Below are 16,900 nucleotides of genomic sequence, written 5' to 3'. Positions count from 1 at the left end.
CCAGTATTTTAAATCAGCATCTCTATGATTTACTCTGAAACATGTGTTTGTGCTGCTGCCGTGAGGCATTATGCGTGTGTGACGAGTCTGTTATTTGCTCAGACTGCCAAACAGACTTGTGGGAAACACACAGATAGATGCCCATTATCTCTTGGGAGATGCGATGTGTGGGTGGGAATATATTTTTATGAAATCTGATATCTAGACAACAGCTTCAATGCAGACAAACAGCACTGACGCAGGATTTTAGCTGTGTCCATTTTGCCGGTTGATTAGCTTGGAATGAACCCCTGGGATTCGAGCTCCACCCCTTTTTGAATCACTTCCCACAGCAGCCAATAGAATTGAGTGTCCAAATAGACCCTAATGTCAGGAATGACGCATTACAATTCTCAATTTAGGCAGCAGCATCTGGTAGGACGGGAAAGTTGTTTTCTCGCATCGCTGTATAAAAGCTTGTAACCCACTGACAGAAAAGAGGGATTAAAGAGAAAATACAAGGTTTCGTAAAAGTGTGTGAGATGTGTGAGATTTTCTGGGCTGGAAGTGTGAGCTGAAAACAAGTTTTCTCCCTCATTAGACTCCTGAGCTGACGGCACTGTACAAAGACCAAAAACCTTTATAAATAGGGTGCGCTGTGAAGTTCAAAATCACTTGATTTGAACATTAAAGTTTTCTGTGTTGTTTATTTAGAAGCATCGCAAAATACTTTTAAAGTTTGCCTGAAGAACTAGTAAAAACATCAGAGGTTAACCGATGTTACGTTTTATGGGTTAAATGTCGTTAGATGATTTATGCATTCTCTTTAAAAAAGAGCTGGTGTATGTTAACGTATATTTTTGTGATTGTCATTAGGCATGACAGGAATAATTTAGCCCAAATTAATTGATTGATCGAAATTAGTTTGTTTAAATACAAAATAAGACGTTAATAGAAATGTTATACAAGCTCAGTGTACTTACTACAGTAGTTACAATTAATTATGCATAATTACATGCAACTAACCTTAAATGTAACCAACATATTAACCCTAACTATATAATAAATTTATGGAATGTATAACACTTTACAACAAGGTTCTATTAGTTAATGTTAGTCAATGCATTTACTAACATGAACAAACAATGAACAATGCATTTCTTACTGTGTTAATGTTAGTTCATGTCATTTAGTTCATTAACTCATAGTGCATTATCTAATGCTAACAAGCATGGATTTGGATTGTAATAAGGCATTAGTAAATGTGTGTTAATGATTAATAAATGCAAATTTATAGAAAATTATTCTGTACATCAAGGTGGCATTTATTAAATGTAAATTCATTCATTCATTTTCGTGTCGGCTTAGTTCCTTTATTAATCCGGGGTCGCCACAGCGGAATGAACCGCCAACTTATCCAGCAGGTTTTTACGCAGTGGATGCCCTTCCAGCCGCAACCCATCTCTGGGAAACATCCACACACACATTCACTATGGACAATTTAGCTTACCCAATTCACCTGTACCACATGTTTTTGGACTGTGGGGGAAACCGGAGCACCCCGAGGAAACCCACGCGAAGGCAGGGAGAACATGCAAACTCCACACAGAAATGCCAACTGAGCCGAGGTTCGAACCAGCCACCTTCTTGCTGTGAAGCGACAGCACTACCTACTGCGCCACTGCCTCGCCCAATAATAATAATAATAATAATAATAATAATAATAATAATAATAATTATTATTATTATTATTATTATTATTATTATTATTATTATTATTATTATTATTATTATTATTATTATTATTAATAATAATATTAGAGTGACTCTTAAGACTGGAGTAATGAAGCTGAAAATGCATTTTTAAAATTACTGGAATAAATGATTAAATGAAATTATAAACTACTTTTAAATGCAGCTTTGGTTAGCAGGATATGCTTATTTTAAAATATTAAAAATCAGACTGACCATAAACTTTTGACCGGTAGTGTACATTAACTAATGAAACCCTATTGTAAAGTGTGACTGAACTAATGTTACACAGTAGTTAAATGAATAGTTACACCGCAACAAGAACACCATCAAATAAAATGTTAAATGAATTTCCATCATACAATGAATGTTCGATTACACAGAGTTGGTAATACTGCACCAGAGGAACATTCAAAAATGTTAGAAGAAGTACTTGGCGTTTTGCCCTGTACAAGTTGTAGGAAATAATTTGTTACAGGATTGCTTTTTAACTGGACTAAATTAGATCTACTTCTCGGTAGATTCTAACACAAGCACTGTTTACATATAACAAACCAAAGTTCAGGCACATCTCTGGCTTTCAGTTGCTGACTTTTTTAAATGCTGCCCTTCAATAAAATTGCTGTCAGCTGACACTTTAGAGTGGTGGTGAAATGGTGCAAATACAAGCAGGAAAACGGCCCTAGGGGGAGATTTATTTCTCAACTGACTTCCCTGATGGCTAGTTCCTGTTCTTGTGCAAAAGCCTCTGTTCTTCAAAATGTCATTTTTGTTCCACAGCAAAATAAACTTTAGAACAACATAACGATGGACAAAATATTTTATTTTTAGGGTAAACTATTTCTTTTAAACAATTATTCAAAACCCCAGTTACAAAATATTTTGATGTAAGATTAATGTTGACATTCTTGACTTTACATTCTAACATCAATGACAAAAGGTGTGCTCAAACAATTAAGCAGCAGTTTTTATTTTTTTATTTTAGCAACAATAAATAATAATAAACTCATTTGTGGAGACTCATGAGACAACAAAGGCTCCAGTATGCTGGAGTTCAGCTTCATCTTTGCCATTAAAAAAAAAAATGTATTAATACATTATAATATTTCACAATCAGTTACAGTTTTTGTAAGCATCTGATGTAATAAATACAAACTGGATAATAATTACAAACTATAAACAACATAGATAAACCCAAATAGTTGTAAAGAAGCACATGTCACTGAGCTGTTGTTTTTAAAGGTGTCATATACTGCATTGGTTTAATAACTTAAATTGTTCTCTGATATCTACATAGTAGCTTTATGGTTTCAGCAAGTTAAAAAAAAATCCAGAAACAGTTTTATAGGCTAATTTACTACTCCATTATAATCCCCTTAAAATCAGAAAGTCCATAATTGACCATATATAGGTTGTGTCATGAATATTAATGAGCTCCACTCTGATGTGCAGCTCTCACACACAAACACACACCGCATGATATTTGCTGAACAGAGACAAATATAAACCCAATCAGAGTAACGATAACCTATTTTGCTAAAAAGATGTGGATAAAGGGAAAATGATGATTAAACATGAAAAAAAGAGAGTGATAGAGATGTAATAGGTTGTATTATTAAGTTATAATGTCAAAGAAAACACAGCCAGAACTTAATATTATCTGCATAAACATATGACAGTTGACACAGTCTACATGTGTTTGTTAAAACATACGCTTCAAATTTTATAATAAACACAATGAATTAACAAAAGATAGAATAAAATATACAGTTGAAACAAGAAGTTTACACACACTGTATAAACAGGCACATAACTATTTTTAAAAAGTCAGATGTTAATGTGACTAAACTTTTTCTCTTTTAGGTAAGTTGCGTTGTTTCTGTTATACTTAATAGAAGAATAATGAGAGAGATATTGTTATAACTTTTTTGAAAGTCAAGTTGACATAAAATGAGATCATTATGCCTCTAAAAAAAAGCTCAGATGAGGGTGTCAATGTTTTGGAAGTTTCTGATTGGCTAATTGAAAACATTTGAGTTAATTAGAGGCACAACTGTATGTTAATATTTAAGGAAAACCTCAAACACACTGCTTCCTTGTGTGAAAACATGGGAAAATCAACAGGCCAGAATCAGCAAAAAAGCCAGATAACAATTTGCTAAATTATACTGGGAAAAAGAATAATTTTTGGAGACATGTCCTGTGGTCTGATGGAACTAAGATTGAACTATTTGGCCATAATAACCAGTGTTACATTTGGAGGACAAAGGGGAAAGTTTACAAGCCTGGAAACGCCACCCCAACTAAGTATGGGGGTGGCAGCATTATGTTGTGGGGATGTTTTGTTGCAGAAGGGACTGGTCCACTTCACAGCATAGATGGCATCATGAAGGGAAGAACATTGTGTACAAATACTGAAGCAACATCTCAAGACATCAGCCAGGAAATTAAAACTTGGCCACAAATGGGTCTTCCAAACAGACTATGATCCCAAGCATACTGCCAAATGAGTTCAAATGTGCTTTGAAGACAACTGAGTCACAAAAAGTGAATGTTTTGGAGTGGCCATCACAAAGCCCTGAACTCAATCCTACAGAAAATTTGTGGGCAGAGTTGAAAAAACTTGTGAAAGCAAGACAGCCAACAAATCTGACTCGGTTACACCAATTCTGTCAGGAGGAATGGGCCAAAGTTCCTTCAAACTATTGTGAGAAGCTTGTAGAAGGATACCCAAAACATTTGACCAAAGTTAACCAGTTTAAAAGCAAAGCTACACTGTAAAAACGCCAACTTTCAAAAAGTCCTCTGAACAAAGATTAATAAGTTAACTGAATTTAAATATTTTCATTTGAAATGCTGACAAATAATAGTTAGTTTGTTCAACAAATATGGTGCTTCAATGTGAAAAACTTAAAATATTTCGTTGAACTAATACAAAATTCTTAGTTTTGCGTTGATGCGTGCCCTTCTTGTTGGCGCATGCGCCTTATAAGCTTCTGACGCATGCGCAATTTACTTCCATAGCTCACTGCAGGGGGTACCTGTCACGTGCGCGCGACAAAACGAACCATCTTTCTTTCTGCGGAGCTACGTGTCAATCGTTTTCATAATCGATTGTATATAATTGTATACATGTTTTTGTGCGATGTGCTACCCATCTGACTGCCCGATCTATTTTACCAGTGTATTAATGATGTGAGAGACCGTGATAGAGCGGTTAAGAGTAGTGGTGGGCAAAGCGAGGCTTCGTGAAACACTGAAACAGTCGAAGCAAATGTGTCGAAGCTTCGAAACGTTTCGAAACCTTACTCTACAGTGACATTTAGTGGTCATTTTTTATATATATTGCACTGAAACAGCTTCAGCAAAGAACGATTGAACAAATTGAGGGATTAAACCCCACTTTGTGAATGTGGAATCCTTCAAGTAACATAGTACAGTGGTTAAGGTGTCAGACATCCATGCAGGAGTAGTAGATTTCGAAGCCAGTCAGTAGCAGTTGTTTTAAAATGCTTTAATACCAGATGGTAATGCTTTGCTCTTGTATCGTTTTGTTTCAACATTGGTCTGATATCCGAATAAACAATTTGTGAATAAATATGTCTTGTTTTTGTCTTAAAACAGGGTTGTTGCTAGATCAAAAACGGTGGCCTGAAGTTATCAAGAATTATTTATATTATTCATTAAATTTCCCATTTATTGTATTTTATTAATGTCTACCCAAACCCTAAACCCAACCATACTGTAAAAATATTTATTATTGTTTTACAGTGTTACAAAAATGATGCTAAATTGATGGCGTAACTGTAGCTGTATCCTATTTAGGCTACACAAAACAGAAACATGATTAAAATACATAAAACCATGATTTCGAAGACGGGATTCGAACCCAAAACATCATGCTAAGCATAGAATCAATAAGCAAACCCACAGTGCTCTAAGCCATTTCAGACGAAGATAATTTGGAGAGCTTGGCAGTCAAATTAGGATTCACCAGGTCTCGAAACGTTTCTAAGCTGATCGATGCTTTGAATCGCTTTAGTCACGTGACTAGGTGTTTCGAAACACTTCAGTCACGTGACTTGGGAGCTTCGGATCATGCTTCGGTGCAGTGATTCGAAACACTTGCGCTTCGGGATCTCGACACTGTGTCAAAACATCAGTTTCACGTCAGCCATCCCTAGTTAAGAGCAGGCCAACGACGTTTCTGCTAAATCATAGGTATGTATGTCTTTTTTTGTTGTCATCTAACGTTATATTATTTGATATGTTGGCTTTGATGTGCGCTTGTATCCTAATACGGAACTATTTGTTATAATTTAGCCGTGAGTTACTTGTTTCGTGCACTTGGTTTTGGCTATTTACATCAATAAAAGTTTAGAGTGAATGTATTTGAAACAAATAGCGATTTCAATCGAGTCATTTGCTTTAATAACTCACGATTAATACAATGAGTATCATATAACATACCAGATCAGGTATCCAAGTCAAATATAACATTATGTCCTGTTTATCTAGATTGCTGTCAGCATTGCGCACATCATAACCTTTTTTCCCTTCGAACCAGAGCCAGTGGAACAAACGGTGACGTGTTTAACTGTGTAATTTGTGTGAAAATCGTGTGATTTTCATGTAATTCATTGCTTGATTTGTTAGCTCGACTAAATGTCTATCATATTCAGACCAACTTGCTTTAACAGTCAGCTAGCTTTTATTTACATAAAAAATATAAAGGGCTAAATATATATTTTTCTTTCTTTTTGCTCAAAAGGACTGAAATATTGACAATGACATAATTCAATGCAAGATTTCCTTGAGGAGGTGAGACTTGTTATCATCAGTGAAATTTGACGGTCATTCACCAGCAGATGCAAGAAACCTTTTCTCTTTGCCCAAAAGAAGTTGTTGAGATTTAGCCAGGAAGAAATTAGAGAGAGATAACCTGGACTTTAAGGAAGAGGTAAGTCACTTTATTGCAATTGCTTTGGTTTCATTCAAGGTAGTAATGATAATGCTAAAAATAACAAACAACATTATTATTATAGGTAATTCAAAATACATCTGTATTCAGCATTTGAACATTTAAATATTTACATTTACATATATATATATATATATATATATATATATATATATATATATATATATATATATATATATATATATTATGTGTAAAAATTAATATGTATGTTTTTTTTGAATATTGTAGATCTGCACAGAGTTTTCTCAGATCTGTAATGTAGATCTCCTGAGACAGTTAATCGAGTGACTTGATAAATATACAGCACCTCTCCTGAAACTCTACAGAAAAGAAGGGATTCAATGGGTCCAGAGATGGATACAACTTTAAACAAGATGGATGAGCAGGTACTCATTAAGATTTTTTTTTTTCTTATACACCCGTCTGATGTTTTTAACATGTGCAACATATTTTGTCCTGTCAAGAATTTCATGCTCAGGTAATACAGTCTAATAAAACGTAATTGCAACAATTTAATTGTCCAGCCCTTTTGCATTCATTTTAATTGTGTCAAGTTGTGTTTTGATTGTGAGATGGAAGTAAGATAAATAACAGATGTTTCACTTGTTTTGAGTGACCATTTCAAATGAATACATTCAAAGAGGAAAATAGAAAATAATAGCTGTAGTTTTTAACTCAAAGTAATTGTCACATGAAACTAAACATTTTTCTAAATTTGCCAACACAACCATTATCAAATTCCATTGTATGGAAACCACAAAATTCTTTTTTAAAAATAAAGCCATGTGTTTTTTCAACAGCATGAATAAAATACTATGCTCATTTAAATGTACTAAGTACATTTTTACTTACAAAACAATAAGATTGTAAAACACCCTTTGTAAATGACTTTCCTTTAGGTCACTGATATTGTCACCGATCGAGAAAGAGCAGCTCTTGAGGGATTGCCAATTTTTCTTCGTAAAAATTCTGCTTGCTTTCTCAAGATATGTCTGGTAAGTTACCCATTTTCATACCCTATTCTACATTTATTAGTCTGCTTGGTAACACTTTCAATAGCTGCACGCTATAAATAATTTATTTAGTATTAGCGAATAGTTAATTTATTTTCTGTTAAGCATAACTCTACATGAAGTGCTCAATGATTGTATTTTTTTTGACTTTAATGATTCATTTGTATTACTAATTTAAGTATTGCATTATTTACAAACCAGTTATTTAAGAATAGTTGGTGTTTTTAAGATCATTCAGAATGCTTAAGTACACGATTAATAAACTATTCAAATTAACATTTAAATATCCTAATATTAAGGTATGTAATAATAGTTACTTTGTATGTTAGTATATGCTTTATGAGCTTAACTTCATCCAGTTGTGACCTAATCTAAAGTGAGGACTATTTATGCTTTATAAATCCCTTATGAATGACAATTAAAGGCTCAGTTATATTCTAAACAGGACAATAAACAACTTTCACAATTGAAACTGTATCAAATAAAAGTAAATCTTTGCAATTTTATGTAAAATAAAAGTTTAAAAAATTGCTAAATATTAAAAAGTTGTCAATATATTGTTCAATTATTATATATTATAGACTATTCAAAGTGTTACTGTTTGTATGTACGAAAGTATTACATGTTTTTATTTTCTTTGCATAATAGTAATAACATTAATAAGTAGTAATTAATATTACACATCAATTAATTTTCCCATTACTTAATCTCCTATAAGGACACGGACCCTGAAGACCACAGCACCAGAGATTAAAGGATTGGAATCTTCACTGTGGTGGAAGATGATAATGGCACTTCTGCATCCCTGCAATATGTGATGAACCTCGCTAAAATCTTGGAGGAGGCCATAGTACTTCAGGATATCACACATCTGCCTGCAGCCTTCGCTTACTTGTTCAGCCTCTTGTATAGACTGAATATGGAACACCCAAAAGAACTCAAATATACTTTTTAAGTGATTCAGCATGTTTTATGGAGGTTGGTGGCACATGATCTGCGAGAGTTCAGTTCATTCATTCATTCATTTTCTTTTCGGCTTAGTCCCATTATTAATCTGGGGTCTTCACAGCGCAATGAACTTGTTTTAGGCAGCGTATGCCCTTCCGGCTGCAACCCATCTCTGGAAAACATCCATACACACTCATTCACACATACACTACGGACAATTTTAGCCTACCCAATTCACCTGTGCCACACGTCTTTGGACTGTGGGGGAAACCGGAGAACCCAAAGGAAACCCACGTGAACGCAGGGAGAACATTCAAACTCCACACAGTAACGGCAACTGACCCGTGACCACTTCCTAATGTGCCACTGTTTCAATGTTTTGAGGTCTGTTTTTGGACTTTATGTACTTTGTTGACAAAAGTGCAGTACACTTTAAAGACTGTATGAATGGAGTGGCTTTTAGGGTTTACTCTGATTAGATGATTGTATATTCACCTGGTTTGAGTGTTTAGACACACTAATAGCTTGGTTTTAGTAAGGTTGCCAGTTATTTTATGTTGAGGCAGTGTACAATCTTTTCAAATCTGGAAACATTCAGTACTAGTTGTGTACAAACTAGCCCAATGCTGAACACGGCTAATGTCAAATGCTGATTTTGTATGCAAATGTTTTGGATTGTGATTTGAACACAGTTAAAAATAAAAAAAAGTGAATTGACTATTCTTGTGTATTTAATTTGAATCCTAAAAATTAATAGTAAATGCATAATGAATCAGTTTGTTTTATTTTGTTCAGTAAACTAAAAAAATCTTGTTGGGTAAACATAATCATTTTTGTTCAGTAAACAAAAGATCTTGTTGAATAAACGTGAAAATTTTTGTTCAGCAAACAAAAGATCTTGTTGAGTAAACATGATAATATTTGTTCAGCAAACAAAAATATCTTGTTGGGTGAACATGACATTTTTTGTTCAGCAAACAAAATATCCTGTTGGTTGAACATGATATTTTTTGTTCAGCAAACAAAAATATCCTGTTGGTTGAACATGATATTTTTTGTTCAGCAAACAAAAATATCCTGTTGGTTGAACATGATATTTTTTGTTCAGCAAACAAAAATATCCTGTTGGTTGAACATGATATTTTTTGTTCAGCAAACAAAAATGTCTTGTTGGGTTAACATGATATTTTTTGTACAGCAAACAAAAATGTCTTGTTGAATGAACATGATATTTTTTGTTCAGCAAACAAAAATGTCTTGTTGGGTGAACATGATACTTTTTGTTCAGAGAACTAAAGAATTCAACAAAATATTTTGAGTTCACTGGTCTTCAAACCCTGTTTGTTGAGTTAACTCAAAAAGCTATGTGTGATAGGTTGCCTAATTATTTTAAGTTTACTCAACTTTTTTTTTTTACAGTGTAAAGAAATACCAAAGAAATGTATGTAAACTTTTTACTGTCTAGATCAGGGGTGGCCAACCCTGTTCCTTGAGAGCCACCTTCCTGCAGATTTCAGTTGCAACCCATATCAAACACACCTGCCTGTCATTATCATGTGGTGTTCAGGTCCTAATTAATTGGTTCAGGTGTGTTCGATATGGGTAGCAACTGAAATCTCCAGGAAGGTGGCTCTCCAGGAACAGGGTTGGCCACCCCTGGTCTAGATATTAATAATAATAAAAAAAATTCTCTCATTATTCCGGCATTTAGCAAATGTAAATCATTTAGGTAATCCTAACGAACCTAAAATAGTAAACGTTTAGTATGATATACCATCAGACATTTAAAAAAAAAAAAAGGTTATGTTCCTTCTCATAGAATTTATGTAAACTTCTGGTTTCAACTGTACCTTATGCCTCTTCAAAGTAGAGCTGAGTAAATGTATAATCTGTAAATTTTGCATTTTGCATTCTGAAGCACATGTTGTTACCCAGCAACGCATAGTAAACAATCTGTGGTTGCGTTTTGAAAATAGAAGTCCCACATATTTAGTAAGGTAAATACAAGCTTTAAAATAACTAATGGAGGGAAACTATTATAGTTTTCTCACTAGAAAATGTTGTTGCTTATCAAACACAACCTGAGGCGAGCATATTGATGATCTCAGAGCCAGATGAGATGAAGTCAGGTCTGAATGAACAACCTAAAAGTAGTCGTACATGCAAATGCGGAGGGCATGGCCCGTGAGTCTCATCACAGTTTGTTGGTCTTCTGATTGTCTCGTTGTCCACTGGGGTTTTACTGGGGAGAACATGCAAACTCCACACAGAAATCATTTCCATATTCTGATCTCTTCTACTTTACCTTGGTATACCCAGATTGTCATTATAGGGCACCTTTAATTGTGTCATTGGTCCATTTGGGTGTATTATGTTAAATAAATCTCCATCTTATTTTCTCTTACAGGACTGCCTGTTCGGCAAGAGAAACCAGTGTCTGTCCCTGACACTAGAGCTCCAACAAAACCCATGAGACCATATGCTCCTCATATCAACATACCATTGATCATACCCCACAGGACAGTGCCAGCACCCACCGGCCATCCCCATGTGCGCCAGCAGCCGCACGTCCCACACCGACCCTACTACCCTCAGCCACCCAGTAACCCAAGACGTCCCATCTACCACATACAACCCCAGCAACCAGTCATCCACGAGCCTGTGGTGGTCACCGGACAGGCTGGTCCACCTGGGTATGTGCGCAGGGTCACGGTCAGACGGGATCAGAGCTCAGAGGACACCAAAACACCTGTTACAGGATTTGCAGGAGCTCCAGGTATAAAGCAAAAGACGATGAGACGATGGAATATAATTTGGAAGCTCATGCTTGAAACGATTTAAGGGTCTTTATTTTCCTTTATAGGTTATCCTCCTGTCAACCCTGTCTCATATGATACCAAACAGCCTCCTCCAGCAGGTAGATTTTTCGTTGATTTTCAGTGTTGGCATACTTCGGATGGATTGTTAAATCTTTGTATTCTCATGCAGAGTTCAGACTGCACGATTTTCAAAGTAGTCGCATTACAGATGTTTTTGCAATGCATGACTATCTGGGGTAACATTCCATCACTGCTGTGTTCACACTGCAAGATGGATCTGCCACAGGGTGTTTCACACTGCATGACATTACAATAGGAAGAATCTCAGTCCACAAACTACATCTCACAGTCAAACACACGCTAGAAGTCACATGAAAACAATGTGAGGGCATGTAGTAAATATTTTGTTATGAACTACATAATGAGAAAGAAGCTGTTAGTGGGTAGAAACCTGGCTTTTGAGGGAAATTAGCAATTTCTTTCCAACTTTTTGTCTCTTTCAACCCGGTTGTGGTATTGCGCAAACATCCACAGGTGCTCCTGCCTAATTTACACTAGTTTTTCCTCCATTTCTTGGGTCCAAATAGACCTAAAAGAAGCCATTTTGTCAACCGAAGCCATGCTTGTTGATATTGTGATCTATATTTTTGTAACTCCTCCCCCAACTTCCTGGATGGCCTGAATGCTGCTCTCTCATTGGCTGTAGGTAATCGTTGATGCTATTTTCAATCAGAACAAATTTCACTTGGCATGATTTTGAAATGCCGACAGGTCCGGATATTAAGCATGCCAAATATCTCACGGTTGTCTGCGACTCATCAGTGATTCTCTCAGATTGCGTCTTTGATAGTTTAGGCGTTTGTTGGCAATTTCTCAAAACCTGTTGGCGAATTTCGAGGCTTTAAACTCGGCATTATGTTTATAAGACAAAATTGTCCCTATTGACACATTGAATAGAACATTTCAGGCCTCTGGCATTTAAACAAAAATCTATGAAGATAATTAGTTTTTCTTAATAATATTTTGCTGCCAAGCATTCAAAAGGGTTTTAACTACTTTTTAAACATTTTGGCACATTTTTACTATGGTTTGGCTTGTTTTTTCCCCACAGTGTTTGGTTTTTCAGCACTGCAGGCCAAATGATTTAAACATTATATAAAACAACATCATTTAAAGACTCAAATTTATAAAAGTCCTGGTGATAACCATGTCAGTGAAAAAAAACTATACTTATTGATGTTTTTATTTTACAATTTTGTCATTTATGTGAGAACTATATGAAATTTACATACTCCGATTACAATTTACATTATTTTGACTATTACCTCTCATTACAGCTGTCAATGTCCCATGGAGTCCTGCGCATCAAAGACCCATTGCTGCTCCAGGTAACAAGTCACCACAACATATAATACAATAAAACCCATAACAAATCAAAACAATCGAATTATATTACACCACTCAAAGGCCAAAAGGGATTTTAAAATATTCCAGGCATAGTTTGTCATTTAACACTTGCCAAGTGCAAATTGTAATTGTTGCCAAGTGTAATTTTCTTTGCACTGCCTGGTAAATTTATTAGTAGGTGCAAAATAACACATTAAAGTGGAACCGTGTAACCTTCACTGAGAGAAGTGATGTGCATCAAACACATGCCGTCAAGAAAACTGGTCTTAGCGTAGGTGTCTTCAAACTACTTTGCCTAAATGGAAAGTTCATTATGTGGGGATTCAAATATGAAATATATATATATATATATATATATATATATATATATATATATATATATATATATATATATATATATATATATATATATATATACACACAAAGTAACACAGTTGTTATGTTCTGAAGACATGTTATGCTTTTTGGAAAATAAGGCTCAGCAGTTATATGAAAACATGGAAAACTGCAGTTTCATGACCACAGGAAGAATGTTTTTATTTAAAAATCCCATATTGGGAATAGGTGTGGCAAATTTATTTTGATAAGGTGATCAAAATACGCTTGTCAAGATTAGAAAACTAAGGCGATGCAGTGGCTCAGTGGTTGTCTTACAGAAAAAATGTTGCTAGTTTGAGTCCTGGCTAGTTCAGTTGGCATATCTGTGTGGAGTTTGCATGTTCTTCCTGTGTTGGCATGGGTTTCCTCTGTGTGCTCCGGTTTCTCGCACAGTCCAAAGACACATGTTATATGTAAATTGAATAAACTAAATTTGTGTGAAAGAGTGTGTATGGACGTTTCCAGTACTGGGTTGCGCCTGGAAGGGCATCCGCTGTGTAAACGTATACTGGATAAGTTGGCGGTGCACTCCACTGTGGTGATCCCTGATAAATAAAGGGACTAAGCCGAAGGAAAATGAAAGAAGATTAGAAAAATCTCAAGCATGCAATATTCACAGAAGTCTCTTCTCCACAACAGTGTCACAGCAGAACTCGGTGATGGACCCATTTTCTTTCTCTGCTGGTCTCACACGTCAGACTTTCTCTGGGGACTTCGGCATCATTGCCTTTGACAGAGTGCTGGTCAACGATGGAGGACACTATAACCCTCAGACAGGTAAGTGCAAAGTCTCCATTTCCTGAAGCCAGTCTAAGAGATAAACCGCACTCATGTGGCTCTTCCTCTCCGGCAGGGATCTTTACGGTGCCCACTGACGGCCGTTATCTGGTGACGGCTGTTTTATCCGCCCAGCGGGGTGAGCATGCAGAAGCTGTGCTCTCAGTATCCAATCGCAGCGTGCAGAAGTTGGACACGGCGGGTTACTCGAGTGGACACCTGCGACTGACCCAAGATCAGTGTGCATGTGGAGGGTCAGCGTCTTTCAGCCTCATCCTCCCGCTCCACAGAGGTGACACCATGGCCTTGGTCCGCACTGCTGGTAAGCTGGCGGTCTCCGAATCAAGAGAGATCCTCTCCACCTTCAGCGCTATATTCCTCTACTCGCCTCAAGCGAAGAGATAACCCTGTCACTGCGGAGAGGGTGACCGATGTGACTTTTAACGAAAGTCTAACCATTCACCATGCTGCCTCACAAGTAAAGGAGTGGCCATTTTACTAAACTTCCAGCACAATGTTTGATGAGGTTATGAATTACGCAAAGGGAAATTTCTGCTGTTCAGTGAAATTTCAGATTCTGGATTCCAACTGAAATGGCTGGATTTCACTCACTCATTTGCAAAATAACACGTTATTCAAGGGATAAGCCACAAAAAAAATGATATTAAGTCATTGTTTATTCACTCTGGTATAGAAGCTTGATTCTGCCAGTGAATTTAATTCAAATATTTTTTATTTATATAGTGCTTTTACAATGTAGATTGTGTCAAGCAGCACAACATAAACAAAGAAAAGAGAATAGAAAAGAAGTTATTTGCTATTTTTTAGCTCACACTTTTGACCTTTTATACTCGTAACTCTTGCTGTTATAAAATCTCAATCGTAAGATAGGGTGGTGCAGTGGGTAGCAGTGGGTAGTCTCACTGCAAGAAAGTCACTGGTTCGAGCTTCGCCTGTGACAGTTGGTATTTCTGTGTGGAGTTTGCATGTTTTCTCCGTGTTCGTGTTGTTTTCCTTAGGGTGCTCAGGTTTTCCTCACAGTCCAAAAACATGTGCTATAAGTGAATTGGGTAAGCTAAATCGTCCATAGTGTACGTGTGTGAATGAGAGTTTTCCAGTGAGGAGTTGCAGCTGGAAGGGCATCCGCTGCGTGAAACATATCCTGGATAAGTTGACGGTTAATTCTGCTGTTACTACTCTATATTAATAAAGGAACTAGGCCAAAAAGAAAATGAATGAATGAATGAATCGTAAGATATAGATTTGTAATTCTAAGAAACTCAGAGTGAAACTGCAAGTCTATACCTTTATATTTTTAACAGTTGCAAGTTATAAAGCAAGAATTGTGTGCTATAAACTCAGTTGTGAGGGGAAACAATTGTATTTTGAGATAAAATGGTCACAAATACCTTATTTTTTATTCAGGGTTTGAAATAGCTTGGGATGGAAATGTATCCTGGTGTTGTTTTGGGCCCAATCCTAATTCTACTCCTTATCCGTTTCCCTTACCCCAACACCTCGTTTTGCACTTTCACAAAAAGAGGTAGGCGTGTGCGTGTCCCAATACTTTTTAGCTTGAAGAAGTAGAGCTAGATAGCCCTTGAAATGGAGATTTTCCAGGACCACTCTCGAAACCATTCATAAAAGCGTTCGTGTTTTACAATCATGCTTTTAAAAAAGAAAACGAAAAAAATAAAAAACATTTCACTATAATCCATAATAATAACTCCTGTATAGCAGTCCCACAACATACTTACACGTGACACTCAAATACCCTGTCAGAAAATCTAGTGGCTGGGAATGAGCGTTTTAACATTCTGCTATAATGTTAATGTTGTTTTTGTGTTTATAGATGAATATGGCCATGGTGTAAATGCACAGTACACAATCTTTTTCACAGTTACGATCTTATTGCCACATTATATCATGACCACATGATATTGTTGCCTTCTATGATTTCCTGAAGATAATTAACAAAAAAACAAACAATTGGAACAATTAAAGCAGTCTCTTGTTGATCTCATATGAAGAGCTAGTGTCGACATATGATGATTTGTGCTGGTGTTGTAGTGCTGTCCCATTTGAAGCCCTTCCCCTTCACACTCCTATTCAAAGGCCAAGGGCAAAGGTAGGGAAAGGGGTAAAAAAAAAAGAATTAGGATTGGGCCTTAAGGTGTTATTATATGGATGAATGTGAGCAGTATGTGAGAATTCTTTTGATCTGCTCACAAATGATTAAAGGGTATTAGGTTTCAGAACAATACTATGGTAAATAAATGAGGACTACATTTTCATTTTTCGGTAAACGACCCTTTCAAGACTTTTGAACAGAGATTTGTTTGTTTATTTATCAGAATTTTACAGGTGGAATGTAGTGGTAATCCTATATTTGATCCAATCTATATAGTTTTTAAAATTACTGTTTTTATAATATATATATATATATATATATATATATATATATATATATATATATATATATATATATAATTTTTTCATTATTATTAAATTAACAAATGCATACGTTCACTTCACTTGTTTTGAATGCAATTTGTTTATGTATAAAAAAATAAATAGCTTGATTTTTAGGGCTTGTGTATATAATATTTGGTGGATTATGCAAAAGATGATCAAAAACCAGCACAGCTGTAATCCACTGTAAAATGACTTTAGTGCATTTTAAAATGCACTTTTGGCTTGGAAAAGTAAAACCAATAAAAACTAATTTTCCCCTACAAACCAGACTGTTGTGCCAAGTTTTAAAGCTGCACGATAAAACACCCTGAAGACTTTTTTCCTAAAGCAAAACAATTAAAGCTTCATTCATCGTGACAAATTATACTAGC

At 35.7% G+C, this 16,900-nt stretch overlaps 1 protein-coding gene and 2 long non-coding RNA genes across 3 annotated transcripts in view; 2 read left to right on the top strand and 1 right to left on the bottom strand.

The window, feature by feature from the left end:
- Positions 1-15,286, top strand: part of emilin2a (elastin microfibril interfacer 2a) — a 34,464-nt gene extending 19,178 nt beyond the window's left edge. Inside the window, exons 6-10 of the mRNA XM_087240980.1 lie at positions 11,081-11,449; positions 11,537-11,590; positions 12,830-12,880; positions 13,917-14,054; positions 14,131-15,286. Of these exons, the coding sequence (XP_087097106.1) occupies positions 11,081-11,449; positions 11,537-11,590; positions 12,830-12,880; positions 13,917-14,054; positions 14,131-14,459 (941 nt within the window). The 3' untranslated portion in view covers positions 14,460-15,286. The remainder of the gene's footprint in view (positions 1-11,080; positions 11,450-11,536; positions 11,591-12,829; positions 12,881-13,916; positions 14,055-14,130) is intronic.
- Positions 2,534-10,244, bottom strand: LOC141378366 (uncharacterized). The gene is made up of 2 exons (XR_015478645.1): positions 10,091-10,244; positions 2,534-4,501 (listed from the first exon to the last, which is right to left on the bottom strand). It is a non-coding gene; the product is annotated as an uncharacterized LOC141378366 (long non-coding RNA).
- LOC137487890 (uncharacterized) lies at positions 5,853-9,391 on the top strand. The gene is made up of 5 exons (XR_015478629.1): positions 5,853-5,952; positions 6,503-6,691; positions 6,941-7,098; positions 7,612-7,707; positions 8,444-9,391. It is a non-coding gene; the product is annotated as an uncharacterized LOC137487890 (long non-coding RNA).
- Positions 15,287-16,900: the final 1,614 nt, after the last annotated feature.

Source organism: Danio rerio, chromosome 2 (genome assembly GCF_052040795.2).
Source record: "Danio rerio strain M-AB ecotype USA chromosome 2, GRCz13ab, whole genome shotgun sequence".
Lineage (NCBI taxonomy): Eukaryota > Metazoa > Chordata > Actinopteri > Cypriniformes > Danionidae > Danio > Danio rerio.
The sequence above is the reverse complement of the archived record's forward strand: the minus strand, read 5'-3'. Positions and strand labels throughout refer to the sequence as shown.